The sequence below is a fragment of the Columba livia genome, chromosome 20, assembly GCF_036013475.1.
Source record: "Columba livia isolate bColLiv1 breed racing homer chromosome 20, bColLiv1.pat.W.v2, whole genome shotgun sequence".
NCBI lineage: Eukaryota > Metazoa > Chordata > Aves > Columbiformes > Columbidae > Columba > Columba livia.
The window spans coordinates 3,527,783-3,552,915 of record NC_088621.1 but is presented as its reverse complement, the minus strand read 5'-3'; the positions used below and the strand labels follow the sequence as shown (position 1 = coordinate 3,552,915).

General features: G+C 45.7%; 2 protein-coding genes across 13 annotated transcripts; both read left to right on the top strand.

The window, feature by feature from the left end:
* The first annotated feature begins 993 nt into the window (after window positions 1–993).
* On the top strand, window positions 994–6,283 carry LOC102096418 (polyubiquitin-C). Of its 4 annotated transcripts, none has more exons than XM_065036377.1 (4): window positions 994–1,077; window positions 1,902–1,996; window positions 2,776–3,905; window positions 4,742–6,283. In XM_065036377.1, the coding sequence occupies exon 4, from the start codon at window positions 4,748–4,750 to the stop codon at window positions 6,119–6,121; it is 1,374 nt and encodes a 457-aa protein (XP_064892449.1). In that variant the 5' UTR covers window positions 994–1,077; window positions 1,902–1,996; window positions 2,776–3,905; window positions 4,742–4,747; the 3' UTR covers window positions 6,122–6,283. The 4 variants fall into 4 exon arrangements, with proteins under 4 accessions (XP_064892449.1, XP_064892450.1, XP_005502105.2 ...); XM_065036378.1 differs by having other exon boundaries at window positions 1,033–1,077; window positions 2,995–3,905; XM_005502048.4 differs by lacking the exons at window positions 994–1,077; window positions 1,902–1,996 and having other exon boundaries at window positions 3,849–4,097.
* LOC102097810 (transient receptor potential cation channel subfamily V member 2) lies at window positions 1,032–24,590 on the top strand. Of its 9 annotated transcripts, none has more exons than XM_021287109.2 (20): window positions 1,032–1,077; window positions 1,902–1,996; window positions 9,789–9,862; window positions 12,063–12,179; window positions 12,985–13,102; window positions 13,972–14,267; window positions 14,673–14,806; window positions 15,139–15,291; window positions 15,956–16,096; window positions 16,553–16,851; window positions 17,282–17,458; window positions 17,890–18,048; window positions 18,169–18,264; window positions 18,779–18,849; window positions 19,518–19,683; window positions 20,412–20,478; window positions 20,565–20,872; window positions 21,260–21,378; window positions 22,053–22,147; window positions 22,733–24,590. In XM_021287109.2, exons 6-20 carry the CDS (start codon window positions 14,029–14,031, stop codon window positions 22,855–22,857), a joined length of 2,349 nt encoding a protein of 782 aa, XP_021142784.1. In that variant the 5' UTR covers window positions 1,032–1,077; window positions 1,902–1,996; window positions 9,789–9,862; window positions 12,063–12,179; window positions 12,985–13,102; window positions 13,972–14,028; the 3' UTR covers window positions 22,858–24,590. The 9 variants fall into 9 exon arrangements, with proteins under 9 accessions (XP_021142784.1, XP_064892416.1, XP_005502117.1 ...); XM_065036344.1 differs by having other exon boundaries at window positions 22,688–24,590; XM_005502060.3 differs by having other exon boundaries at window positions 12,063–12,718.
* Window positions 24,591–25,133: the final 543 nt, after the last annotated feature.

Below are 25,133 nucleotides of genomic sequence, written 5' to 3'. Positions count from 1 at the left end.
AATAGACCTAGTTATTAATTGTTGCTTTCACTGGCATAACATGCAGACACAACCCTGTGATTTTAGGCTGATGGTGTCTTTATAAGATGCCCTTTAGAAGTCTCCTTACAGCATAAGCACCGGGAATTGCCACATGTTCCTCTGGGTCATTGACACCTACAGAGAAAGACTTGCTATTGTGGCAGCACAGATCTTAAAGCTGTATGGCATGCGTCCTGGGAAGTTAAAATACGCTTTAAACAAACGAGACAATGAGTATTGCTCATTTTCCCCTTTCTACTACAAATCTGGGTATCTACTTCTTAAGCTTTCAGCTCCTGAAGTTGGTACCTTATTCTAAGCTTTGTTTATTTAAGGTATCTTTAGCATAAGTTTTAAAAACCAAAACTCCGTTGTCTTTTTTTCGCTAATCTCATCCCAGTTGGTCTCACAGTACTTTGAATTGTGACTCACTATTTTTGTAACCCTTGAGCTTGGCAGTACAAGGACAAGCAACAACACGCCACAGCTCTGTTTGTCTTGTGGCTGGAACTTCAGCAAACACTGGGCCTTATTGCAGGGTTACAGCATTGGAGAGAAAATATTTAGCTCCACAATTGTAAATAGATAAATATAATTATCCTGTGTCATACACAGAGTGACCTAAAGCAGGTATGAGTAATATTATGAGAAAGGAATATATACATTGTTATTTCCCTGTGGCAATTAGCCCTATTTTTATCTGAACAGAGGAACAGAACTGAACTTGCTGCACATACTCAAATCGCGTGACTGGCTGTCCCAACTTAAACCATTGTAACCGAAGATAAATAGATTGTTTCATTTGACATTGGTCACGTAGAAATGATACGCTGTTGCTAGGGCATTAGTTTACATTCAAAACCAGACCCAGATTGTGTTTTAGAATGTAAAGATTCGTTGGAAACATTTCTTTGATCCCGGATTCTTCTCTTCTGAAAGTAGGTTGCTTTGTACTACTGCCCAGTGACCCACTTCTGAAACCACTTGGAAAGAAACACACGTTCCCGACCGCAGGCCCCGTGCCCTGGCAAAGGCTGGAGCCACCTGTGCAGTCAGGCAAGTCACACGATAGAGATTTCTGCTTTTTCAGCTTTGCATTTATTTATACACAGTTCACAGTCAGCTGCTTGATGGTTCTGATTCACCAAGAGCTTCTGGAGGAAGAGCAGGATGTGTGTTAACTACATATGCTTTGTACAACCACAACAGTTACCACACCATTTCAGAATGAACGGATCTCCTTTGTATCAAATTCAGTACTAAATTATTTGCTAAAGAAATTCTGAGGTAAAGCTGAAATTCAGTAAAATTAAATCACAAGGCCATCACCTCCAGCTTAGGAGCTTGCTCTGTACACACCATGTGTGAGAATCGCAGAATCTGGCCCACAATATATAAACGCTGCATTCTGACTTTAAAAAGAAGTACCTTTCAACTTGATAATAATTATCGTTGAAATAGTATAAAGAATTGACGCACATATCAAATGTGTAACATTCAGGGCATGAGTTTACTATACAGAGAGAGCCAAGGGACAGGAAAATAGGTTATTTAAGCAGCTTTCTGTATTTAGCCCACCCCCGAGCCCCCAAAACAAAAGAGGTGGGATCTGTACAGGCATGTAGATGGCTGTCATAGATTAACAGGTAGGACAATTAAATTAATCCAATCAGTGGACACTGCAAAATGCTAATAGTGGCCTCTGCAGAGTACCTTGCCCACAGGCTATGGAGATTAGTTTAATTCTGTTAGGCCCTGGAGTTGTGTGCACAAAGCCGAACTGTTTTGTTTATCTCTTTTGATAGAGGGATAACTGAGGAAAATAATGAGGCTTTTTACATGGAATTGATTAATTTAATCCATAATTGTTTGTAAAACAGAGTCTGCATTCGATGTCAGCAGTCATGTCCTGTGCTTGCCTTGGGTAACGTCATTTCCCTGAACAATGAAGTTTTCAGCAGTCATCATTAAAAAGGTATTTAAAGAACTACCCATGGCAGACCCATCTTGTTGGGACTTTATTCTGATCTGTTGCTTTGAATACTTAAAAAGAAACCAAACAACAACAGTGAATGCAGATTAGTCATGGGATTTAGTCATACTTAGAAAAAAACAAGTGAGAACTCCCGTGTTTTCTGGTTTACACAGAAAGTAAAAAGAAAAAGACATTTCTCCTTCTCAGTCTAGAGGGACATTAAAAAAACAAAGACACGCACAATAAAATCTTTAATACAAGTCTGATGTGCTCACACAGAGGCCGGTCTCTAGATTAGCCTGTGGTTAATTTCCAGTTCAGCAGACATGGCCTTTCACATATGTAAATATTAATTACTGGTGCCCTTCCTCCTAGGACTCCGTGCTATTGTTTGGTTCCTGCAGCAGTGCCTGGGCTGTTCGGCCTTGGAGCAAACATTTAGTCACCCTGGCACCAAGCAAACAAAACGAACCTACTGGAAACACTGAGCAAAACTGGCAGCATAAAGAAAACAAATGTGATATTGCCTAAACTTGCCTTTTGTCCTAAATTTAGGCAGCCAAATAATATTTCCAAAGTTGGTTGTTGCCATGGGGCTGTTTCGGAACTTTCCAGTTACCCTTTTCTTCTCTTACCGCTTCTACGTTGTGGATTATTGTTGGTATGATTTATTTCCTTTCTGCTGTAGGCCAGGAGGTGCTCGCAAACACATGGCCTGTTCGGAGAAAGGAAAGCAAAAGGGTTTCATTGTTGTGTTTTTTGTTTGTTTGTTTTTAAAGGGGGAAATAGAGCAGCTGGGTACGGAATCCCGCCGTTCATGGGTGTGCTCCGTAACAGCAAGTTCATCTGGCTGCACTGAAGGGGATAGCAGCAGATAGAGCACTGCCACATAAAAACCTTCCTAGATTGTGTACTCCAGATACAACATAAAACGAGCTGAGAGCCAGTCTGAAAGGTGTAATCAAGCTTAATTAACACAAAGCACATTTCCACATCAGTTCACAGGAGGAAGTTGTGCCATAACTTGATTAAAGCTTCCTGAAGGCAAGTAAACAGCCATTTGAATTACAAATGTCAGCATTTCATCACAGGGCTTGTTGTGCAACCTCACATTAAAGCATTAAGTTGTCCGGCAGCTGAAATTGGCGCAAAGGGCTGCTCAGGAAATGGGCGCCTGACGAGGGGCACGTTCCGCCTGGCCACGCGTGACACACCAGGAGTCACCGACACTTGATGGATTTCTAACTAGTTCTTTTCCCCAGCTTTTCCAACTCACAGCTTTTCCGCACAGCCCCACACCCCAGGACCAGCCCTACAGACTGTTCCAGGCTCAGCCATAAACGCTTCCCCTGGGGTCGGTCAGATGTGCTGGTGTCTCTGGGGGCCAACAAAAAGCTGGCAGCAAGGGTAACCCATCTTCCTCCGGCGCTCTTTTGCCCACTGTTCACGCCACGCTCTTCCAGGAGCATTGGCTGGGGCTGGAAAAGAGCCCCACAAGCAGCCCCATCCCCATCGCGGGGCTCCGGGCGCCCTCACCCCACGCAGCAGCACAAGTACGCATGCGCACAGCCGAAATCTGCCCCTGCAAGGCGGCTCCCCCCTAGCAACAGCGCTGACCTCACCGTGCACCAATCAGCGCCGGGCAGTACCCGAATCTTCCAGAGCTTTCCCTACAGCCGCCCAGCCCCGCCCTTCTGTGTCTTTACTCCGGATCACCCAATCAACACCCGCCGTTCTTACTGCTGCACCAATCATTGCCGAACTTCCAGGTCTTGCCACTAACCGCTGCACCGCACCTCCAGATCCATCCGCGCCCCCAGAAATTTCCAGATTTTTTAAGGGTCTGAGGTCCCACACTAAGACTCCAGGACCCCCTTGTCCCCGGAAGAGCGATTGGAGGGGGAGAAAGGTAAATTTTTGTCACAACGGTGGTCTTTTACTTGGGACTACTTTGGGAGGCGGATGGACACGCGCGTTCAAGAGGGGCGTGGCCTGTCTGTCAGAAATCGCATAAATACGGGCGGGGCTGCGTCACGCAGCAGATTTCGATTGCAGTGGACTGCGATAGATCTTGTGGCGAGCAGCGTTCAGGGCCGGAGACGTGAGTCCATGGGTGGGAGAGGTTTGGGCCGTTGGAAAGATTAAAACGGGACGATTTTTACAGGGAGGCAGTTGTAAGGTGGGGTGGGTACTTATTGGGCAGTATTTTTTGTTCGGGGTGGGGGGGGGAGGAATTGTTCAGAGTTTCGCGTTGCTCTGAACCGTGTTGTTGAGAACTGGAAGCGGGGTGGGGGGGGGCGGCGGAATTAGGTAGTTTCGTTACGGGAAGGAGGTTGCGTTACGGTGAAAATGGCGGGGGCTCCGCTCGTCCTCCCGGAAGCCGGTGGGTGCGTCACCGCCCGGGGCGGGCGGGGGGGGGGGGGGTGCGCAGCTCAGCGCCGGGGCCGCCATTGGCCGGCGGGGGCGCGGCCGCTGCCGCAGCGCTGGGAGGGGGCGAGGGGGGCTGGGAGTCGATTGTGGAGAGGCGATGTGAGGAATCTGTTACAGTAATGTAGCGCGGTGAGGCTCAGAAAGAGGTCTGTTTAGTCCTTAGTGAGGGGTGGCTGTAGAAAATCTTGATTTAAAAATAAAAAAAAGTCTACTGAAAAGCAATGTAAACTAACAGCAGGAGTGTTTTCGTTTAGAAATAATTCAATACTGTTTTTCCGTTAAGTAGCTAAAATTGGATTCTTCTATGTCTTACAGTTCAACATGCAGATCTTTGTCAAGACCCTGACTGGCAAGACCATCACCCTTGAGGTTGAGCCCAGTGACACCATTGAGAATGTGAAGGCCAAGATCCAGGACAAGGAAGGCATTCCCCCAGACCAGCAGAGGCTGATCTTCGCTGGCAAGCAGCTGGAAGACGGGCGCACCCTGTCTGACTACAACATCCAGAAGGAATCCACTCTCCACCTGGTGCTGCGCCTGAGAGGAGGGATGCAGATCTTTGTGAAGACCCTGACTGGCAAGACCATCACCCTCGAGGTTGAGCCCAGTGACACCATTGAGAATGTGAAGGCCAAGATCCAGGACAAGGAAGGCATTCCCCCAGACCAGCAGAGGCTGATTTTTGCTGGCAAGCAGCTGGAAGACGGGCGCACCCTGTCTGACTACAACATCCAGAAGGAATCCACCCTGCACCTGGTGCTGCGCCTGAGGGGAGGAATGCAGATCTTTGTGAAGACCTTGACTGGCAAGACCATCACCCTTGAGGTTGAGCCCAGTGACACCATTGAGAATGTGAAGGCCAAGATCCAGGACAAGGAAGGCATTCCCCCCGATCAGCAGAGGCTGATCTTCGCTGGCAAGCAGCTGGAAGATGGTCGTACTCTGTCTGACTACAACATCCAGAAGGAATCCACCCTGCACCTGGTGCTGCGCCTGAGGGGAGGGATGCAGATTTTTGTCAAGACCCTGACTGGCAAGACCATCACCCTCGAGGTTGAGCCCAGTGATACCATTGAGAATGTGAAGGCCAAGATCCAGGACAAGGAAGGCATTCCCCCAGACCAGCAGAGGCTGATCTTTGCTGGCAAGCAGCTGGAAGACGGGCGCACCCTGTCCGACTACAACATCCAGAAGGAATCCACCCTGCACCTGGTGCTGCGCCTGAGGGGTGGCATGCAGATCTTTGTGAAGACCCTGACTGGTAAGACAATTACTCTTGAAGTGGAGCCCAGTGACACCATTGAGAATGTGAAGGCCAAGATCCAGGACAAGGAAGGCATTCCCCCTGATCAGCAGAGGCTGATCTTCGCTGGCAAGCAGCTGGAAGATGGGCGCACCCTATCTGACTACAACATCCAGAAGGAATCCACTCTCCACCTGGTGCTGCGCCTGAGAGGAGGGATGCAGATCTTTGTGAAGACCCTGACTGGCAAGACCATCACCCTTGAGGTTGAGCCCAGTGACACCATTGAGAATGTGAAGGCCAAGATCCAGGACAAGGAAGGCATTCCCCCAGACCAGCAGAGGCTGATCTTCGCTGGCAAGCAGCTGGAAGACGGGCGCACCCTGTCCGACTACAACATCCAGAAGGAATCCACCCTGCACCTGGTGCTGCGCCTGAGGGGTGGCTGTTAAGTTATTGTGCATCTTGCTTCCCAACAAGATTGCCAATAGCATTTATGTTTGCACTGTAGTTCTTTAATGTCTTAAGTTAAATGCAAGGTGAATGCAAGCTTAAGTAACTGCTGAACAACTGTCTGTTGAAATGCTAATAAAGTTTTCTGTTGCACATCACAACTTGTCTGTCTCTGTTCAAGTTGATAAAACCGGTATGCTTAAGTGGCCTGCTTATTTGACTGTCTTCCATGGCAGTTTAAACCTCTTTGCATGTATAATGAGAACCCTGTGGTTCTGGATTAAAGTCTTAAAATAAGCACTAACACGCTGGTATTTCTTTTTTTCAGAGATTATCACAACTCAGTTTCCAGGGAGGGTAATTGTTAAAGACCCCAGAAAGCCACACACCAAATTAGGGGATGGGAGTGTCAGTGCGGTGGGGTGGGGTTTGCTGCAGCTGTGTCTGATGCTGCTGTGGAGTGACTTGAGCTTGAGTGGGTGGGGACATGGGGGGCTGTGCTTTGTGGGCTGTTAACTCTGGGTGAACATGGAACACAAGATCTGGGAAGGGCCCAGGCAGTGACAGTAGCTGCTGGGGGTGGGGGGAGGCTGCTTTCATACATGGGTTCCAGGGAAACTTTAATACTGAACGGTGATACAGGACTGAGGAGTATTAGTTTCCTGGTTTGATCTCAGTAAAAAAGAAAAGCTTTTTAAAAAATCATTTAATGCCAAAAGCCAGAGAGTTCTGCCTGACGTCTGGGTTGTCTCTCTTGTTTGGGCTTTGGGTGTATTTTTTTGTGTTGGGGTGCTTGTTTGTGTTTGTTTTTTTCTGATGGGGTGGTTTAAGTCATCCGGAGAGGTGGGGTTAGGATGTTTTTGTTCAACTATGTAGTGGTGGGTCCTAAAAGGTGGATGTAACCAGTAATCTGTGTGCCCTTTCACAGAAACTTCACCAGGTAGTAAGGGTTGTGGTTGCCAATGTCTTTACCTGTTGAATTTTGACAGCTACTGAACTTGCAGTGGAACTCCTGGCATCCCTATGCTGTGTGCACAGTGTTTCTGTGCTGGTGCACTTTGATTTTTACAGATAACCCTGAATTACGCACCATATGAGTGGATATTTTTTTGTCCACTGCAGTGTTGCTGTGAAATCGGGTTCCTCTTGGGTTGCAGCTTTCAATGTCACGTCCCTGGGTGTCTGTGGTATGTGCTGCCTTAGCATGGATGTGACTATGGCCAAAAAGCTTCCACTGCTGTTTTCACAGGAAACTGCACATGGTAACTAAGTTCAAGGTAGTTTTGATGGTTAGAACCATGGGGTTTTTTTATTATTTTTTTGAGCAGCAGTTTTGCTCTAGATTTTACTTAGATGACTTGAGTTTTTCTGCAATAGCTTCTTTTGCCTTTCCTTGATTTCTGCTTTTTCCAGTTTAGCCACCGGGGCAGGTTGCCCAGAGGGGTTGTGGGGACTCCCTTGGAGATGCTCAAAAGGCATCTGGATGTGGGGCTGGGGAACCAGCCCTGGGTGGGGGGGCTGGACAAAATGACCTCCAGAGGCCCCTTCCAACCCTCCTCTGATTCTGTCGCTTCCTGGGTGTTTCATTGCTTGTTAGTGTGTAAAGTCCTTGAGCAGTTCATAGTCCAGAGGAGATACAGCCCTGAATAAATTTACATTACTTTTTCTGCTGCTGATTTACTGCATGATAAAACTAGCTGCTTTATCTTCTCTGGTTAATAATTAAGAGATATCCTTTCTTAAGTTGTTTTAATAATTAAGCCATGCTGTAAGGTAATAGCTGCAGACACCGCTCAGGTGGTGTAGGCACAGGTTGCTGGTTTAGGTCTGTCTGTGGCAGGTCCCCTTTCTCCAGGGTCACTCACTGGATGTGACCTGTTGCAGAAATGTTGTTCGTGTGTCCGTGTGGGGGTTTCCCCAGCCTTAGATGAGCCTTGTGCTGAACGTTAATGAGCTGTGTATTTGGCTTGCTAGAAATGGCGCGGAACAGCATGTCTCTAAATGCAGAGAGGACAAGGAGTGAAGTCCCCAGATGCTGTTGTGCTGTGGCACTACCTGGGTGAAGGTACCTTGGACGGGTCACCACAGGGACTTGGGCTGGACTCTGCTCTTCTTGGATGAACTGAGTTATCCAGGCTGCTCCTCCAGGTTATCCCCAGGTCACAAAGGGGTGGCCGTCACCAGCTGGAAGGGATGACTTCAAGGGATTCCTTCATTAACAAAGAAAACTCTTTGCAATTTATCTTAATGAATTAGGGAAATGCATATAAATTACAAGGAACTGTAAATCGAGGTTACATAGTTTGCATTGTGTACACTGAAGAAGCTATGAATGAAAGACTAAGTAGTGTCTGGCAATAGGAAGGACTGATGCTGTTAAGATACAGCATTTTCTCACGATGGGGTGGCACCTCTATTTGGTCTTCTTAGAGACAACTATTCATAACTGAAATAAGAATTTAATAAGTTTTAGTCAGGATCTATATGGTATTAAAACAGAATAATCCTAATGCTCCCACATTGACAAAAGATTCTGATAATGGCATTTAACCCTGCTGCAAGCTGAGCTTTTTGACCGGCCTATCGAGGCTGATCTCAGCCGCAGCAGGAATTGGGATTTACTGAGCGGCCACTGGATGTCACTGTTTCTCCGCAAAAGTGAGTTTTGCAGCATTACCGGTGGATTTCTTATTTTGCTGCTGTTTTGATTGTCAGCAGAACACACCTTCGGGCTGGAATCCTGCAGAAAGGGAGACATCAACTAGAAGTACACTTCAGTTTAAGGAATAGAAGAACTGGATGGTTCCTTCAAAGGCCTAATACATAGATATGAGCCTCTAAATATGATGATGTAAGACTAGTAGTTACAGAAATGTTCTCATGGAAATTGAGTCGCCAGTGCTATAAGACAACTTTTGACATTGAACTATATTTAAAAATACTTGTATTTTAGATTGTGCACTGGCTGGTGTCTCTAGAGGTACAACTATACCAAATGAACCTACTAAAATTCATCCCTTTGTTGTGGGTTTTACTGAACAGTTGCGTGAAAAAAAGAATCTCGCCTTGCAAAAATACTTGATATTTTCCCAAGTGTGACAACAGACCTTTAAAATAAGCAATTTTTTCTTAACCTTGTGGCTTTTGTGAGGTTTGAGTGAAGTGTTGGCCTACCTGTTATTTTGGAGAGAGTTGTAGTGGTTCACCCTTGTGTGTGGTTATTCCAGGCTCCCCTCCCATGGGGATTTTGAGCTGCTGCCCCTTAGGGGCTACAGATATAATGCTGGAATTAAATTGCAGACACATGTAAGAGACTTGGATCTTCTATTTACAGCATACAGAAAGTGTGATATTCATCATAACAATATGATGTTTTTCAGTATTTGGTAAAAATGGACATTTGGGTGAGCAGAGAACACACATTTTAGGAAATGTGGTTTTCTTCCATCTTTTCAGAACGTCCTCTTCCTCACGCTTCCTTTTGCTTTCTCTTTAAGCAGGTTCCAGTCTTTGGTTTTCCTGCCATGAATTACTGTGCTTCTGTATCACCTGTAATTCCATAATAATTACAATTATGAATATTTTTGATAATATTATTAAATTAAAATTACTGATTTGGCTTAAAATGTCACCTCGTAGCTAAGAGTTTGACTTCTCTCTTCCCAGATTGAAGGCTTCCACAGACGTGTCTCTCCTATCAGGAGAAGCTTGGCACTATCAGAGACGTTTTCACCAGTAAAGTACGTACTGAGCAATTGCAAGATTCCTTCTTGCTCCCTCAAATAAAAGCCTCAAAAGGCAAGAGGATTACATGTTGATTTTGAAAATTCAGGCTGGCAGGTGCAATTAAATCGTCTCTTTTATTCTCCCTGCGCTGCTGTGAGTGGCTTCATCCTGATTGTGGTGGTGAGATGCTCATTAAGCATCACAACCAGCTCCGCTGGCTGGTGCACAGCAGTGACATGATCCCCTTGCTGACCTCGGGACCCCGTCACTGGCAAGTGAACATTTGGGCAGATTGTGTATTTTTCTGCATTGCTTCTCCCTTCTCAGCGCTGGAAGTGCAAGTGCTTTCCTCCGTGTACTCTGCAAACGTGTGCGCATGTGTGTGCACATACCAGAGTTTGTGTTCCCCCAGCAGCTCTGTGTTTCTGGTTTGCTGTGGTGACCTCTCTGCTGGCAGTGATTCCTTTCCCAGCAAGCTGCACATTCCCCTTCCTCTGTGTAAGCTATTAAAACCAGATGCGCAGAAAGGGCTCTGTTATGATGCACTTTTGTGAGCTGATTTCATTCCCTGGCTAGAACGGCGGCTTGACTCCCATGCAGGCTGGGGGAAAAGCCCAAGAGGATCTAAACCTCTAAGTCTGACCTAAACTCCTGGGCCTGAATCTACATCTGTTGATATCACAGTAAATTAAGTGTAACATGACTAAAGCAAACTAAATCAGTGCAAGGCTGGAATGAGGGTAGGAGAGATGATATCTGGTCTTGTATTTATTTATGTTGGTTCTTTGTAGGCTATTCTGTGGTTCCTGATAAATCATTAAGCCTGGAATGAATAAGTGGCTTTACATTATTCCTGTATCAGCTTAATTTTGGAACAGGAATCGGAGGAATTAGCTTGAGATCTTATGCAAAACCATGAAGGAGGAAAAGGCACCCTGCCATTTGATTATGTATTTATAGGGAGGTTGTTACGCATCCTGCATCTGACTCAAAGAAGGAGCCATCTGGGAATGTTTCTATGGGTGACGACCGCATTCCAGGAAGCCCCACATCATCCTGCGGTCCTGTTGGATTAGGGTTGCTGCAGGCTCTCTTTTGGATCGTGGTGGCTTTGGAAGAAGAAAAGGCACAGCCAGAGTTCTGTATGTCATGATGTGACGCCCCTTCTCAGTGTTTTTGGACCAATGGTTAACTAAACTTCTAAGATTGCTTGTGGAATGTGCCCTTGCTATCAAGCTGTTGATTAGAAAAGCTCTTTACAGTCTTGTTAGTCAGTAAGATTCTCTAGATCACATAAATGGCTTTGTACTCGTCTACAGAGTACAGATGAGAATCGCTCTGCAGCAGCGCTGTGCTGGGGAAGGCTGTTGAGACCGGGGGTGCTGAATGTCCTCCTGCATCGATGCCGCAGGAGATAACGATCACACTGCCTCCTCAGGCCTGGGTTTTGTTAGGAGTGGAGAGAAAAAATGAATTCACTTGCTGTGGGCTGGTGTCTTGTGTTCCCAGGGGTCCCGTTTTGCAAGTGACAAGTAAAGAGGCATTAGTCTGCATGCATGGTCTTTACTCCAATCAGTTGCTCAGTCTGTGCTCCCAGAACCTCCAAGCCTCAGACTTGCACTTGTTTGGGGAGGCAGCTCATCAAGAAGTGGGAACTAGTGGCAAATTATGTAACCAGTAGCCCAAGTGTTTTGGAACTGGGGCTGCTTCGTGCAGTCTGCTGAGCTTGTGATGAGCAGCTGACGCTGCGTGTGTTGTAGGGTGATGCTCTGGGTGGTTTATTTTCTCATACGGTTTTCTCTGCCTCGTAATGGGGTGCGTTAAGTGTGAAGAGAACTGGCTGCCCACGGTAACAGTTGACCTCAGATGTTTCAATGCATTCTTGCTTGTCCTGAGGCCGAGAGAGCCTTGTGACCAACCTCAAAACTAAACCACGGGCTTTAGCATGGCCAGGGTCACACCAGCCGCCTCCCTTGGGATCTGAGCGGGCGGTTGTTGAAAGGCACGAGATGCCGCCTCTACACGTGTAGGCAGGGGTTAAATGTTATGCATTTGCAGAAGCCAGCCAGCTTTCCCATATAAGAGCACTGCACTCATTGGCTCTCTTTTACTGAGAAATCTCTCTAGTCATTTCCTGTGCAAGCCCTTCTTCACTTTGCAGAAAGCTATAGACTTGAGTAAATAGCACTAATCCGTGGTTATTCCTTCTCACAGGCAGCCTGGATTCTCTCATGGACCACCACCAACTGGGAGTTCAACCTTGTGCCGTTACTAGACTGCTAATATGAGCGTGATCTTCTCCGCAGAAGAAGAGGACTCTCACCCATGGATGTAAATAATTTGGGCTCTGCTTTCATGCTTATTAACACTTGTTGGCATTTGACTTGGTTTCTACTGAGAGGTTATTTACCGTCTGAAGGATCCGTTGGGACTCCTTGTCAGATCGGTTCTTGGGTGGAGCTTGCAGCAACTCGGGGTAAGTGCTGTGCTCTTCCTCTCCGACAGCAGGGCTGGTGCTGCACTACTCAAAATGGCTTGGGAAAGTCACAGAAACAAACAACTCGGCTCTTGAGTAGAGAAGTGAAAGTTGAGCTGGCAAACGGAGTGCTCTCTGTTTCCTAGGGATGCACAAAGCGGATGTATATATTATAGGGTCCTTTTATAGGGTCCTTTTTTTTAGGACCATTTTGCTCTTGCTTTTAAACCAGACAGTCTGTCTGTGCAAGACAGACAATAAATAACTCTCTCGGGCGCTGTGGAGAGATGGAAACTGCAGCTGAGAAATGATTTTGGGGAAAGGAAGACAGAAAAGCACAAGCAAACTGTTACGGAAGTACAAATAGCCCTCTAAAGGATCGGCAAATGTGCCAGTAAGTGTTTTGGGGGATGAAATAAGTCTGAAATGGGATTATAGGGTGTATGCCTGTATGTGCAGAGGAATGTGTCTTATTAGAGTGCAGACTAAACTGAACGGCTGATTTATCGTAATGGTCCGTCTTGAAATCAGCCCTTGGATTTCTTGCTGTGAGCTGCATAAATGTTTTGTGGCCGTTTTCTGCCTAGAATTGTGTTTTTCCACATACTAATCCAAGCCAGAATGCTAATGCTGTGTCAATTTATGTCCTTGCTGGTACAGGCTATGGAGTCTGGCTGTAGTCCCAGCAAGGGAGACTTCTCTTCAGAGAAAACCTGTTAACCATTTGGAGGGAGCGCATGTGAATAAGACGGAGTCATTAAAAAAGGCTCTTCTTCAGGTTGGTAATCATGGATGTTTCCCTGCTGCCTCACGAGCTGTGCGTGAATCCGCGGTCGTGTGCTGACTACAGATAGCTTGCATTGGGCGTGGATCTGAGATATGTCCAGATATACATGAAGAGATGTCTCAAAAGGGTGAAAAAGGAGCGCAGGACGTATTAGATGAGAGCAGTGGGCTGGCTGGGTGCTCTGGTGAATACTGATGCTCCCTGCACGGCAGCTCTGGATCCAGCTTTGCGCCGGGAGAGCTGTGCCCTGTTCAGGCTCTGAGTGCCCGCCTGGCAGCTGGGGTGTGTGGTTGCCTGTGCTCGCATGGGGAGCCAACAGCTCCAAACATTGGGGAGATCCCACTCATTTTGCCGCGGGATGAAATGTGAGAGTGCATGAGGGGAACATAATTTGTGCATGTGTTTTCCCTCTAGAAACAGTGTAATGCTTACCAACAGAGAACATGAACAAACTTAGCACTGTTCCAAAGATGGCCTACAGTTAATCTTATCTTTTTGGCCACTTGGTGTCTAGCCTGTGTTGGCTGCACTGAGACAAGAACAATGATCGTAGTCTCCTAAAGATCCACTTTCTTTGCCTTTTATGCAAGGAACCTGTGCTGCTGCCAACAGGTGAGGTCATCTCACAAAGGGGGTTCAGATGTTGTGCAGACAAGTTGCCTGTATTTCATGAACTTCTCCAGTGGTGCCCTATTTAAGGCCTTGATCCTTTATTCAAAATTCCTACTGTGCAGAGTTTTACTGAATCTCTCTCTCATAGTCAACTGTAGGAACATTGGGCCTGGAAATGTTCTTTTCTCTGTGGCACACTGAATATATTCTAGGTTTGTGACTAAATTGTTAATTCTTCTCCTTTGCAGGTTTAGTCTCTCAGCAGGGAACATCTTTGGTGATCTGCAAGATCATCTCTACTAGAAATGGATAACTTCACAAACGGGCAGCCGGGCCCGTGTCAGAGGAACCGGTTGATAGGAGTTCTGGAAACAGATGACAGTGTCCCAGAAGATAAACCTGCATCTAGTAAAAAGGAAGAAAGATCAGGGCTTGGAAAGAAAGGAGAGCCACGACCCCTGGAGACGCCTTATCAGAAGGAGAGCAGTGACTTTGCTCCTAAAGTCAAGATTAATCTGAACTATTGGCCAGGGCTTGTCAGCAAGTGAGTAACTGTTGGGTATTTGGGGTGGGATCCCTGTTGATCTCTGCTGGGAGGGAGCTCTGCACGAGTGAACCATTCTGGCCAGGGAGGGATGTAAACTACACCCCATGTGGTGGGACCGACTCTGGTCCTGCATCTATCTCAGGCTTCTCTTTCTTTGTGCCCTGGATGTGTTCCAGGGCCGCACATCAGACTGGATCTGGGAAGAGCTCCAGCTGATGGAAAGAGCAGCCACTTAAGAGAATTCTGGGAAATCTGTTTTTCCCGTGACTCAAAAATAAAATACTCATTTTATGTGACAGATTTTTCTGCCCTCTCTCCTTTCGTACACTCTCCCACTAGAACTTATTACACATTTGTTGTCTGCTCTCTAGAGCTTCTTAACACTTAGAATTTCTTCCCTAGCCAAAAGGACCCCAACCGCTTTGACAGAGACAGGCTCTTCAGCGCAGTCTCAAGGGGCAGCCCCGAGGCACTGGATGGTTTACTCGAGTACTTAAGGAGGACCTCCAAATTTCTCACCAATTCCGAATACACAGGTAGATTCTTGTTCCATAAACAGGGTTAGCAGAGGCAGCACTTTTTCATGTAGGAGGGAAGCAGGGGAACCTGCTCATGTCGTTTTGCTTTCTCTAGCCCTCTGTGTATTCTTTCATCTTCCTCATGTCCATCCGAGGATGGAAAATGCCATTAATTACATCTATCCTAAGGCTTTTGCCTCTACTGCAGACTAAAAATACTGAGTAAGATGTCTAGAATTATTGTTGCATTTGGTTCTACAGTGACAGTTAAGTTCTGCACACACTGAACTAGGTAATACAGGTGTTTGCAAAGCACACGTACAACCTGTTGGATGTTCTTTTTCTGCTAGATGCAAAGACTGGGAAGACTTGCTTAATGAAAGCCCTGTTGAACTTAAAAAATGGAAAGAATGACACAATCCCACTTTTGCTGGAGATAGACCAAAAGACACAGAATCCCCGGCCGCTTGTCAATGTCGCGTGCTCTGATTGTTACTACAGAGGTAAGGTTTATGCTCTGATGCTGTGCCAGAGCAGCCTCCTCCCCATTAGGCAGGAGAGATGTGCGGATACAAGGAAAAAGAGGAGAAGAGGAGCTTATGCTGCACTGCAGTCCCAGAGTTCTGGCCCACATTTCAGTTCTGATTTCTGATTCTGGTACTGTGTCCTCTTCAACCCTGAATTATACACTTCACTTCTGCAACTTTGTTCTCAGCCTGTAAAACAGATAACCCTGGAATGTGGGAAGATTTGCTTGGGAAAGTTTAAAAACCCCTACAAGTGAAAAAGAAATAGTATATCACTATTTCAGAATGAGTTTTGCCGGTTTGGTTATCCTTTTAACAGCAGGTATACAGCATAGTCAAGTATGTTATGGTTGTCTCTATCTTCTCGTAGCTGCTTGGGATCTAGTGCCAGGCAGGGGTAACTACCTGGACTTGCATTGAATTTCTGACAGTCTCGGGGCTTCTGATCCTGTGTTTGCAACGTGCTTTTCCAATGAACATTGCTGAAAGTCATCAATTGCCACCCACCCTGCCCAGCACCGAGACTGCAGGATTGCTGTGCGGAACATGCAGCGACTGTTGAAACAGCGCTTTGCTGAAGAGTCCCGTGCCTGTTCCCTCTGATAGTGACACCGAGTGACAGGTTTTGCTGTTTCCTTAGGCCAAACAGCACTCCACATCGCCATCGAGAAAAGGAGCCTAGATTTAGTGAAACTTCTAGTAGAGAATGGAGCTGATGTCCATGCCAGAGCCCATGGTGAATTCTTCAGGAAGAAGAAAGAAGGAATTTACTTTTATTTTGGTGAGTCCCTTCACTTTTTTTGTTGTCTCACTGTATGCGATGCTGCTGATTCTAAGTTGGGTTTGCCCCTCTGTGCATCGGCTGCCTTCTCTACTGTCCTGTAATCAAGCTCTTGACTGACTTGAATGGCAGAATCCTTTCACAGGCAGTAGGTGCTTGCCATCATTTTTGGTTTCATGCATTTAATCCCACCTGAGGGCCTTCAGACAGACACAAATAATTGATTAGTTTAGCCATATCAGGAGTCTGGGAAAGTGTTTCAGCTGTACACAGAAATAGGGAGTATTTATTTACTGTAGAACCCCTTCAGAATCTCGAGACAGTGGGACGAACTTGTTTGGTGTTCCTCTGGTAAAACTGTTGGCTACATATATTTTCCCAGAATTATTTTTTTTCTCCTTTAATTTTTCTCACCTGTTTCTGCTTCCACTCTAAACACTATCTTAATCTCTTCAGGTGAACTTCCCCTCTCCTTGGCTGCTTGCACCAATCAGTTTGAGGTGGTGGAATATCTTCTAAACAATCCCCACCAGAAAGCCAGGATCCAGGAGCAGGATACGCAGGGCAACACCGTCCTCCATGCCCTGGTGATGATTGCAGATGACACTGTGGAAAACACCAAGTTTGTGAGCGCAACATACGTTGAGATCTTGAAGGCAGGCGTGAAGGTTGACCCAGCGTGCAAACTGGAGGAGATAGTGAATTATGATGGATTGAATCCTCTGCAGCTTGCTGCCAAGACGGGCAAAGTGGAGGTAAAGACAACTAGGGGGAATCCTTGGGGTTACTGAGAAATGAGGAAGAGTGCAGCACACATCCTCGGCACAGCAGTGGGGTTTGGTGCGTGGTAATGCTGCTGACAGTGGCAGTGCCACAGGAGATGACACAGGAGATCTCCCCCAGGTCACTCCAGTTAGTGTCCTGCAGAGTCTCAGCTGGATGCTGCTGCTCTCTGTCCCAGCCAAGACAGCTGGTCTGGACCAAAATGGGTTCTGCTCCTGGAAGAGCTGATACAAGGTGTAGTTAGATTGTCCTTTAGCCAGATAGTCTGTCGTTTGGATATATCAAAGTGTATAATGCCAAAAGCAAGATGTCCTTTGTTTGACAGTGATTTGGGTATGCCTTTGTCATCCTCCACCTGCATTACATACACATTTTTCTGCTGTGCGTCCTGTTTCTTTTCAGATCTTCAAGCACATCATCCAAAGAGAGATCAAAGAGCCGATGTACAGGCACCTGTCACGCAAGTTCACTGAATGGACCTACGGACCTATCCACGTGTCTCTCTATGACTTGTCCTCTCTCGACAGCTTTGAGGAAAACTCTGTGCTGGAGATTCTGGCGTACAGCAGTGACACACCGGTGAGCGCCTCTACTAAAAGTCAACACCACTTTGCTCTGCCTTTCTGCAGTGCTGCTGTATAATTCTGCAAATAATTTCAAGTTAATGTGATATTTCACAGGAACATTTTTCTGGGAAAGAAATGCATGATGGAAGTGTTTGCATATTTTATTATTTATAGTCTGCTTGGTGTGCCTCTGATAATCTATAATATGAGAGAAACTTTGCATCTTTTGGTTGTGTGAAGCCCGGGTGTGTCCAAATGCCTTGAAGCCAAGCAGAAGTAACTTCTTATGGAATGGTTGATTTCTTTCAGGCCTGACCAAATAAACCCTCAGGGACACCCTATCCACTGGAGCCACTGGACTCCAACCCTGAAAAACTCAACCCTCTGGTGAATTTGCATTCCTGTTGACACACGGGTACATTTTTGTTGTTTGTTTTTCCATAGAAACGGTACGAGATGGTGGTTTTGGAGCCACTGAACAAACTGCTTCAGCAAAAATGGGAAACGTTTGCTTCCAAGAGATTCTACTTCAGTTTTGTCTCATACTTGTCATTCATGATCATTTTTACAGCTATTGCTTACTATCAACCCTTACGGGTGAAGGTATGTACAATCTTTTTTCATCTGGAAGGGCCTGAATGAAGCTGAGTTTAGAAGGTGTGGGGTGGTTATCACCACTACCTCTGCCTGTCTTCAGTGGTTTGGATTTTTTTTATCTTGCAGCCTTCATTTCCAGTGGAGTTCACAGCTGGGGGCTTCCTCTGGGTCTCTGGACTGATCATTATCTTGCTAGGAGGCATTTATCTAATCTTTGCTCAGGTATGGGGAGTTCTCATCTGGTCTCATTGTAAGACTGAAAAAAGGCAACCAACACTGACACAGAGGCAACAGATTCTGTTCTCCTGCCATCAGGATGTGCGTGAGGGGGTGACAGGAGCGAACCCTGCTCTGAGACAGTGTCAGTGCGATCTAGCAGTGACAGGAGCAGCACAGGCCAGGTTGCTGGGCAAGAGGAAGAATAGGCTCACACAGTAAATAATTATAAGAGGCTTCTGTGATTTATGGTACTAAAATGCATCCTTGGCATTTAGTGCAATCTATTAATAAAGACATAGGGCTGAGCCATGATTCAGCCCTTGTTTATCCTTGCCCTTTATAAGTACGGCTTTTTTTAATCTGGGAAGGATAACTAGCTGAAATTTGGGATCTTGAAAATGAAAGCGTGAAGAGGAGCAAAGCTCTCCCCAGAGCCATAGGCTGTGCCGGGCAGGATTCACCCTCTCGCATGCCCTGTTGTTTTGATGAATGGCTACCATTGATTTTTCTCTATTAGAGTCTGTACTTGCGGAGGAGACGCCAGTCGCTGAAGACTATGTGTTCTGACAGCTGCACTGAGATCTTGATGTATGTCTCTGGAGGGTTTTTTGCCAATGAAAGCACGGGTGAAATCAGTTCTCTGCTGTGTGCACCTAAGTTGTCCTAACATTGCTAGAGAGATGGTGAGCAGGAAAGCGATTCTCTGCCGCTGTCTGCTCTTCCCATCCCTTCCCTGCTTGCTTCTACCTGCTGCATCTTGTCCTAACCCTTTGTTGTGATGGACTTTTTTGGCTAGGGGCTGTCCTTGGATTTTAGCTGAACATACTGAAGGTCAGACCCTTGATTATTTCACAGTTGAGAACACACACTTATTAGAAAAAGAGCTCAAGTTTTTAATTATACCATCACTATGACTCAGATTTGGTTGAAAGGAAAGTAACCTCACATGTGTGTGCATGTATGTGTGCATGTGTTCATAAATTGTTTTCCATTTTCTATCAGTTATGTGAGTTACATCAAGCAATTCAGAGTTCAGACTGCGAGATTAATTAGTTCATAACAGAACTGCAACGATTTTTGTGTCTGCTTATAACGGGATTTGCTCATATAAACTATGTGTCTGATTAACTGCCACTTTATACACTCCATGTGGCCTCATAAAACGTGTTTGCTTTTCCCTGCAAAACAGATCGGATCTGCAAATGGGCCTTTTTGCTGAGGTAAGTCGCTGTGTCGCTCATTCTGCTTCTCTCCAGCTTCATCCAGGCTTTCTCCTTGCTGCTGTCAGCCGTCCTGTATGGCGCAAGTTCCGAAAACTACGTGGCGGTGATGGTGTTCTCGCTGCTCCTGGGCTGGGTCAACATGCTGTACTACACTCGGGGCTTTCAGCGCACTGGGATCTACAGCGTCATGATACAGAAGGTCAGTACTCCGAAAAAACTTTGCGTGAGAAGCTTTTGGGTGTGAGGAACTAATAGAAGTCCTGCAATTACTTTCCATAAATGGAATTGAGATACTGACTATGGAAGTAAAGAAATTGCAGGAGGAGATGAGATCAGTGTCTTCAAGGAAGTACAGTTGTGGTAAACCACTGGTTTGCCATCTTTGAGTATAGCGAGACAGCGGAAACTTACTTGTTTGTTGTAAAAACTCAAAACTAGCAGTCAAAACCAGTGGCCCCGGAACTGTTTGTTATGCTTGGACGGAGAAATGTTTTCCGGTCCATAAAGGAGTCTGGGGCTGGAAAGACAAGACAAACAGAGGTGAAATGAGGTGTCAGGGAGGAATCCTGATCACCACTTGTGTGAAACACAATGGAGGTGGAAAAGAAAGACATGTATGTGTTGAAACCATTTGGAAACAGCCATACTGGGGAGCTGATGTGATATTTATTTGTTTCAAAGAACCTATTCATACAAATGTAACAACAAATAAGTTAATGTAGTACTCTCAGATTAAGTAGCAGTGATGTTAATTACCTAAGGAAGTAATTTAACATGTATTAGTAGTTTCTTAAACTCGATAAAAGCATTTTCCAGCTTGCTTTTGATATTATTACTGGGGGTTAGTTTATGATGTGTGAGAACAGGAGATCATTCTGGTGATTTCATGTGAGGTAAGGAATGACACCTCCTCATGATTTGTTTCAGACTATCCTGAGAGACCTGCTGCGTTTCCTCTTGGTTTATATCATCTTCCTCTTTGGCTTTGCAACAGGTAAGGTTTTACTTAGCGTTATATTATAGGCTGAGCTGCAAGAAGTGAATTTTCTGAGAAGGATTCAATTTGGTTTTTCCTCATAGCTCTGGTTACGCTGATGGGGGATGCTCCTTCGGTCCCTCAGAACAAGTCTCTTGCTCAGGTGGAGAGCGCTGGGAGCCACGCTATGTACGGCGGGCTGCTTAGCGTCTCCCTGGAGCTCTTCAAGATCACCATTGGGATGGGCGACCTGGATTTCCAGGAACATGCCAGGTTCAGATACTTCGTCATGTTCCTGCTGCTTCTCTTTGTGATCCTCACTTACATTCTTCTGCTCAACATGCTGATTGCGCTCATGAGTGAGACTGTCACGAAAGTTTCTAAAGACAGCGAAAGCGTCTGGAAGCTGCAGGTGAGATGTGGTGCTGCTCAGCAGTTACGTTGTGGCCCAATCTCCCATAACATCAGAGATGACAGTGCTTGTCTTTGTCCTAAGCCTCAAGATATAAACTTCTCATTTATATAAATTTACCACTCTGGAGGTAAATCCTAACACCATTTTTAGAAGTATTTAAAACTCATGCTGTTTGCATGGCTACCAGCCAGTCCAGATCCATGTGCGTAAGTAACGTGAGAGCACAAGTAACTGCCTCGTACTATTAAGCTAAGCAGCACTTTGGGTTTGGGTTCAAAAGTGTTTTTCTAAGTCCAATTAGTTGCTGATTGGGGAAGATTTAATCTAAAAGAAGGCCTGGGCTCTGTATCCCGTTTTTCTCTCTGACACAGACTTCTCTTTCAGAGGGCTATTGCTATTCTGGAAATAGAGAAGGCCTGGCTGTGGCGCCAAGGTGGGAAGAGGAGATCTGGTTGCTTCATGTCAGTGGGCCTCAATAAGAAAGATGAGAGATGGTGTTTCAGGTGAGGCAGAAGTGCCGTTACCCCGTACACTCTATCCTAGTAACCGGTTCCCGTGATTCAGAAGCTGGTTACCCTGAACCACCACAGGGAATTTCAGCACTGAATTAACACAATGATTCAACCCCATGTTCCTGAGCACATGCAAACTGTTTGATGATTGCAGTGCTGGAAGTTTGAGAGCTGGTTGAGCTGCCAGCATTGTCACCAAAACATGGTGTCACCAAAAGACATCCTGTTTAACCCGTATCTGTGTGAGTGGTTATGGTGACAGGGTGTCCACAATGATGTGCCCAGAGCAGGTAGAACCTTTCCCCACCCAGCAAACCCAACTGCAGGCAGCACTTCTGTTACTCCAGGGTGTTACGGTGCATGTATAGAAAATGGAACCTTGGAGCATCCTTTGCATTAGGTATGTTCCCTGGGAGGAAACGGAGTGTTTTAAAACAAATACAGACCAGCACACGGTATGTAGAGGGAGGAGATATTTACCTCGTGGAGCATAGACTACAGAAGATCTTTACTGAAAGAAAAGCTCTGTAGGATGTTGTTACTACAGCCAAACCATCAGGATTGTGTTGGCAGGATGAGCTGGACTGAGATGCTGCAGGACAATGAGATATGGACTGAAATGCTGTGCTCTGTGCATCAGTGTCTGTTGCATATTGTCTCTCCAGAGTGGAGGAAATTAAATGGACGAATTGGGCAAAGGACATGGGAGTTCTTAAGGAAGACCCTGGAAACACCAGTGATTCAGAAATAAATCCAGAAGGTAAATTAAATAATGAAGAAAGGTCTTCAGTATCTGTTTAGCTTCCTGCTTAGCAGCTACTCTTGGCATGTTATTATGTCTTTGGTAACAGAAATTCTAGATAGGTCAGCTTGCTCATGAAATTGCTGAGAAAAGCAAGGGCTCTTCTTTGCTTTGACTCAGTAGCCCAAATGCGTGGTGCTTTTTGTAGGGAAGGTACAACTTAGGCTTACTCACAAGTGTTAGAATCACAGGGCTTTTAGAGCTCAAATCAGAGCCCTAACACTGGCAACTTTGTCAGATTCTGCCTTAGATAATTGTTTGCTTCCCTCGTTACACCTGGGAAGCACGTCTGTGGAAAATGGAGAGCTGTTACTTTCTCTAGAAATAGTTTGTTTAGCCTGGCAGAGTGTGGGCAGAAGATCCTGCAGATTTAAACACGGCTCTTGCTAGATGCCAGTTTTCTAGGACTGTGGAAGCTGCAACACTTAAGACACTATCTGGTATATGTTGGGTTTTCCCTAAACCTGCCCTCTTCTAAAAACTGGGTCCCTTTGGCAGCTTCCTGCTGACAAAGGGCTGCTGTTCTTATGTCTCCTGCTATAGAGACAAGATCGTGGAAACGGATGCCACAGAAACAACCGAGATCAGCTGCTTCAGAGGAGCAGTCACTATTGCAGCCATCAGCAACCGAGATGGTGCCTCTAGAGGGACAAACTAGAAACCTTTAGCAGGTTTTCTGGATTGCAACCTTGCTTCCATCTTCAAAGGAGTTGTATTTCCCACAGCAGTTGGAAGAATTGAAGGCATTATCAGTATTCAAGTGCATTTCATTGAAGACTGTGGTTCAGCCTGTGGCTATAAATATTTTCGTGCACTTTAATCATTAATGTTCTTTCAAAAAACTATTTTTACTCAACTTTCTCTGCCTGACACTTTCTTTTTACTATGTCTAAAAGTACAAGAGCAAGAACAAGATCACTGGGGCAGTGGGGAGTGGCATTTTGGGCTGGCAGTGCTTCTGAGCTGTATAGAAATAATGCTGTTTGCCATAGGATGGAGTGCGCTATCTAAGAATGGGATGACTTATTCTTTTGTCCAAAGAGACTGCGCTGAAGTGCTTTGGAATAAAAAGCGTTGTAGAGGCATAAAAGGTTGCTAAGGATGGAGTTGGCTTCTGTGCAAAACACTATTGGTGGGAGACACGAGTGGACAAATACACAGTCTTCAGTCATCAAGAGCCACACCGAGTCTTTGTCTCGGTACCTGCAGTGCTCAGTGTTTAGCACACAGCAGAATTCCCATTTTACAGTATTATAATGAAATAATTTGCACGATGTGCACATTTGCTTCAGAGTACAGAAGTGATGTGGATTTCCTGGACCTGTAACTTCACATGATGTATTTCTGAAACATCTATTTTTCACAGGTTGCTTTGTTTCTGTAGAAAAATGTGGCTTCTGAGAGACAGATGGGCAAAATGCTTTGTGTGGTTAACGTTTCCTGTCGGTCTATAAATTATTGCAAGGACCTCATTGCTTTTTGTCATGTACACGCTGCCTCGGTCAGGATGGGAAGCATCCTTTAAACCCTGTAGAAAAGAGATAAAAATGAACTGTCTCACTTTCAGCCTATATTTAAAAATAACAACAATGTATTTCTGCAAACTATCAATATAGCAAGTTTACTTAATAGAAAATGTTCATCTTTGGATGTATTTTCAGAGCTTCAGCCTCTCTCAAAAAGGAAGAGAAGTTGTGATCAGTGTGGACTCTAAGGCCTTATCGAACTCCTGGCTGTCGGTCACACAGCACTGCGCTGACCTCCCTGCCGTGCAATTAGCGCTTGGTTTTCGTGATCTCCACATCTGAAGCTGTAACAGCTGATGTTGCACTAGATGCATCTTTCGTAGAAGGAAAGGGCTACTGCTAACCCTGAAAAAGCTGCAGACTGCAAATGTCAGTGCCTTGCCTTCAGTAAGATAAACACTGCAACTCAAGATCCCTTGTCTCTCATTTCTACTCTGAGCAAGTGAAGGTGGGGGGCTTGTCTTTTGGAGACAACCCTCTTAATCCTGTCACTGCACGCACATGACTGGCAGCGAAAGCATTGCTTTTAAAACTGGTTCCCTGTCACTTCAGACAGGTTATTCCCCTGTGCTGGGCAATTCCCTCTGCAGCTTCAGGGCATTGGTTCTCTGAACTGTAACTAACTTTTCTCACTCCACCTTCTGCTGTTTTCTTGCTTTGTGGAGCCTTCAGCTGCTTTTTCCATCTATGGCTTTGTCCTGAGTGTTCCCAAGATTTGGCAAGGTGCTCATATTGCACAAAAGGATCGTCTGCTGTACAGTAATCCATTGCTGTGCTTGGTGCTTTGCTGTGGTGGGGAAATGTTGAGATTCTCAAGAAATGCAGAATCTCGTCTGCCATCCCTGCCCGGAATCTTAATAAACAACAAAACCTTGCTTATTGGTAGTGGTTTTGATGGCTGTGGGCTGTGACAGCTTGCTTGCAATACAACCTGACTCTTAGGCCATTTCTTGAATCTGCTTCTCTTTAAATCCCTTTCTTAAGCTTATGGTGTCAGTGTATCTTTTGGTCTGCATGAAAAATGTTCTTAAGCATCCAGTGCCCACCCTGAAACAGAACCTTGGTGTTCCTTGTGCTTCACAGTCACGCCACAGACCGCCAGTCCTTGCCCCCTCAAGCTGATAGACGGGGACAGGCAGATGCAGCAAAGGGAAATGTCACGCTGGTTGGAAGATGTGGTAGTGCCCAGGCTGTTGTAATGTTCTTTTCTCTACGGAAAAAAGGAGATTTCTGAGGAGTTACAAGGACTCTGCAGTGGGATCTCTCCTATAGAGCGGCAGTGAATCAGCACTATTGAGGTTAATAGCAGTAATGTCTTTGGTTTTGCCATTGGAGCCACTTCCCGTTTCAGTTACGTTAGAAACAGGAAGGCTGTCACAGGTCTGTTTGTGGGGTGTCTGCAGTTCCTTGCAAGACGA

Coding starts and splice junctions, on each gene's coding strand:
- LOC102096418 (XM_065036377.1), top strand. CDS start 4,748: ATGCAGATCTTTGTCAAGACCCTGACTGGCAAGACCATCACCCTTGAG.
- LOC102097810 (XM_021287109.2), top strand. CDS start 14,029: ATGGATAACTTCACAAACGGGCAGCCGGGCCCGTGTCAGAGGAACCGG. Junction 14,268..14,672: donor TGGCCAGGGCTTGTCAGCAA/GTGAGTAACTGT, acceptor TTTCTTCCCTAG/CCAAAAGGACCCCAACCGCT. Junction 14,807..15,138: donor CACCAATTCCGAATACACAG/GTAGATTCTTGT, acceptor TTTTTCTGCTAG/ATGCAAAGACTGGGAAGACT.